General features: G+C 49.0%; 1 protein-coding gene across 1 annotated transcript; it reads right to left on the bottom strand.

Annotated features, from left to right (window-relative positions):
* Positions 1-335: 335 nt before the first annotated feature.
* On the bottom strand, positions 336-2207 carry NHLRC1 (NHL repeat containing E3 ubiquitin protein ligase 1). Its single transcript, XM_054592068.1, has one exon. The coding sequence runs from the start codon at positions 2205-2207 to the stop codon at positions 1020-1022; it is 1188 nt and encodes a 395-aa protein (XP_054448043.1). The 3' UTR covers positions 336-1019.
* Positions 2208-3583: the final 1376 nt, after the last annotated feature.

The raw sequence follows: 3583 nt of genomic DNA, 5'->3' as shown, positions 1-3583 counted from the left end.
TTACCAGTGGCCTAAATGATGACTTAGGATCAAGGGAAGCATTTATTGAGTATACATTGTTTGCAGACACATGGAACAAATTTAAATTGCACAGAGGAAAAAAAAAACCCATCACAAAAGTGCTTCAGGTTACCAGTGATTATAAAAAGGCCAGCGAAAGCATTTTTACCACACACTGATTGTGGTGACTTATCCCTGTGTTAACATAAACAGGTAACAGGAATATCATCCAGCCCTCTAACACTTGTATAAATGTAGTGTGTTCTACAGTTTAGAATTTCCACTAACACAGGCCTTTCTCAACAACCAAGCACTATTTCCTGAGTGCCCAAACAGTGGGGGAGATACAGGTACTAAGGGACATGTTTACCCTCAGAATAAACAGTTCAAGTAAATTGGTTTTTCTTGGTCAAGTAACTCAGGATCCATAGTAACCCAATCCAGAGTGCCATTGGAGGGGCTGCAAGTGGAACTAAACTGACGCCCACCACAAAACCCTTTTTCTCTTGAACTCTCTACAAAGTCTCTTATCTCTGTGCATCCAACTAAAATAAACAGCAACTTGTAAGTAGTAGTCACATAGCAACAATATACATTCACATATTCCCCCCTCCCACACCTATTATCTTATTTCAGAGAAAGGGGTTTGGGAGTCAAAATTGAGTTCTTGTGGTGATTGTCACAATAAGTGTCACTTTGGGTAAGTCACTTTAGTTCTCTGGGTCTCAGTTTTCTCATATCTAAAATGGGATCAATAATAGAATTACCTTATTGGTTAGTTGTTAAGGATTAAATGAGAGAATATTTACAAATTTCTTAGCATAGGGAGTACATACTCAATAAATGGTAGATTTCATTATTTCTCTTTAATAATTACCTCAACCTTTGTAGGTCTGGCAGGCAGTTATTTTGACCCCTGTGGGGCAGATGACATTAAGTCATTAACCCAGAGCTAAACAATTCATTAGTGGCAGCTTCAAGGTTTCTGATTCCAAGCCCCCGCACCCTCACCACGCCCATCATCCCCAGTCAACCTTAAAGACTTTTATAGAATGGGCTGCACTGTCCAGCACAAGAAGGGAATTCTCCTTGGTGAAGGTCAGTGCCACAGGATGGGAAAGACCATGGGTGATCATGGGCCTCAGTACTGGAAATTCCTCGGGTTTGCCTAAACACAGAACGGCGTGACTGGAAGTATCGGCGACAATCACATTCCCCTGGTGATCGAAGGTCACAGCAGAGGCAGTTATTTCGTAGGGTAAGTAGAGGCTCAGCCCAAATGTATCCACCTGGCCAATGAGCTGCATGCTTGCGCTGAACACCTTCACCGTGGTGCTGCAGGCCCCGGTCCCCAGAGTGAGGGGGCGCTCTAGGACCGCAACGGCCCCGGTGAGCCAAGACACTGCCACCCCTCTAGGACTACGCAGGTGCGCTTGCAACCTTTCTGTTTTCCGGAGGACCCCTTCTGGAAAGTCCACTTCCAAGAGGTGCAGGGACCCTGCCTCCGCATCAGTTACCACGACCCCATTCTGAGGGGTGGTCTCCACACCCCAAGGCAAGGAAAACTGGCCTCCAATGACGACCTTGATCTGGCCAAAAAAATCAAATACTTTGATGGAGCGGTCGCCGGCGTCGGTGACAACCACATGGCAGTCGTTGGTGACGGTGACATCGAGTGGGTACCTAATTTCCTGGGCAGCGTCCCCCTTCTCTCCAAACTGATGAGCACATCCTCCCCCGGAATCAAATATCTTGACCCGCCTTTTGCCGTCGTGCACCACTACGACCCGCCCTGTCTTGGGACACAGCGCCAGCCCGGTGGGGTTAACCAGGGTTCCCCAGCCGCCAAAGGCGTGTTGGCAGGTGAAGGTCCCAGGGCCGCAGGGGGCGACGCGGGGGGCGGCCGAGGCCGGGCGCAGTGCGGAGCCCAGGAGCTCTAGGAGGTGCAGCACCGGCAGGCAGTCGCTAGTGTCGCAGCCCCGGCAAGCTCGCCGGCAGAAGGGGCACTCGAGGGCAAGCGTCCGCGGGTGCGCCAGGGCAGCCACGCAGGCCAGGCAGACCACGTGGCCGCAGGGCAGGTTGCGCGGACGCCGCTGCTGGCGATGGCCGAACCTCTCAAAGCACACCTTGCACTCGAGCAAACTGGTCTCGGCCTCGCGCATGAGCTCCCGCAGCGCTGGCCCGCTCCCCGAGGCCTCCGCACCCATCGCGCGGCCACAGGCGCTCCCGCTGCGTCACCAGCCCAGGGCTGGACACCGCCTCCGCACCGCCCGGGGTCACGGTCAAGGGGCGGGGCGCTGGTTTTGACGTCGACCGCGGCGGAGCGCTCGGCTGAGACCTGCTGCCTCCTGGTGGGCCTGTGAGGCACTGCTTCCTGAAAGCCTGACTGGGCATTTACAAGCTGCGTACACAGCGTGTGAGTCAGACGTGTAATCTTCACAACAGTCACGGATCGATGATCTTCACACAACACATGAGGAAATACATCTGTTGAGAACAAGAGGGTTCCTCCCTATAACCCAGTCTGTTAATGGCAAAGAAACAACTAGAACAACCCATTCTTTCAACCCTGGTGCCCTGCAGTTTCCAATTCACTGTGCTGCGTGCTTGGTGATGGGGCTGGCCGGTCTCATGGTTCATGCTGCTTATGATCAGAATGGGAAAACACAGACACATGAGGAAAGTTAAACTTCAAGAGGGTGAGGCAGGTGTGTGTCTTCTATCACACTCGCAGTTAAAGTAGATAATGAATACGTGTAAAATAAATTCATGTAGGAACAAAGGAGTGTTACAGGACAATATAAAAACCCCACTAGGTGAATGAGTGTGAGATGGGGGGACCACGGCTGGGAATGTCTTCCAGAGGAATTAATATAAAATATGTAAACCATTCATCATAATTGCTATAGAACTTACGCCGTGCCTGCTTTCCATTAAGTGGTTTACATAGATTATTGTATTTAAACCTCATGACAATTCTATAAGAATATGTTATTTTCATCATCCCTTTTCTACGATAGAGTTCATAGAGGTTAAGGATCTTGTCTAGGGTCACATGGCTAGGAAGTGGCTGTGGTTGGATTTGAAACCAGGCAGTTTGATTGCAGAGCCTGCCTCTTACTATGCCAGTGTTTTTCCTACCTGTGTCTCATAACTAAGGTTTAATTGGCCTGGGGCGTGGTCTGGGCAGCTGGAATTTTTAAAGGTCCCTGGATGATTATAACGTGCAGTCAAGTTTGATAACCACTAAAAACTGCATTATGACAATCTCTTGAAATGGCACAAAGTTATTCTTCCAACCTCAGCCAAGACTGAAAACGCAGAGAATCTACCCTGTGTTAAAAAATCTTCAAGTAGGTGAGAGCATAACCTCTCTCAGGAATCTCTCGTTTTCAGGAGTCCTCCCTACTTCCACCCCCCAACACCTTACATGAACATTCTCTTTATAAAATCACATATCAGCTCACTTACCTTCATTTAGAGATCAATATCATAATAATTCACCCTCTTATTTGCCAGACTTCTGGGAAAACAGAGGGTTTTCTGTGTTAAAACCACTGGAGGAGCTTTAAGACAAGAAAAG

Source organism: Pteronotus mesoamericanus, unplaced genomic scaffold (assembly GCF_021234165.1).
Source record: "Pteronotus mesoamericanus isolate MK-2021 breed Mesoamerican mustached bat unplaced genomic scaffold, CSHL_Meso_final scaffold_31, whole genome shotgun sequence".
In the NCBI taxonomy this organism is placed as follows: Eukaryota; Metazoa; Chordata; class Mammalia; order Chiroptera; family Mormoopidae; genus Pteronotus; species Pteronotus mesoamericanus.
The sequence above is the reverse complement of the archived record's forward strand: the minus strand, read 5'-3'. Positions and strand labels throughout refer to the sequence as shown.

Excerpts from the sequence above, each read along its gene's own strand:
- NHLRC1 (XM_054592068.1), bottom strand. The coding sequence starts at position 2,207 with ATGGGTGCGGAGGCCTCGGGGAGCGGGCCAGCGCTGCGGGAGCTCATG.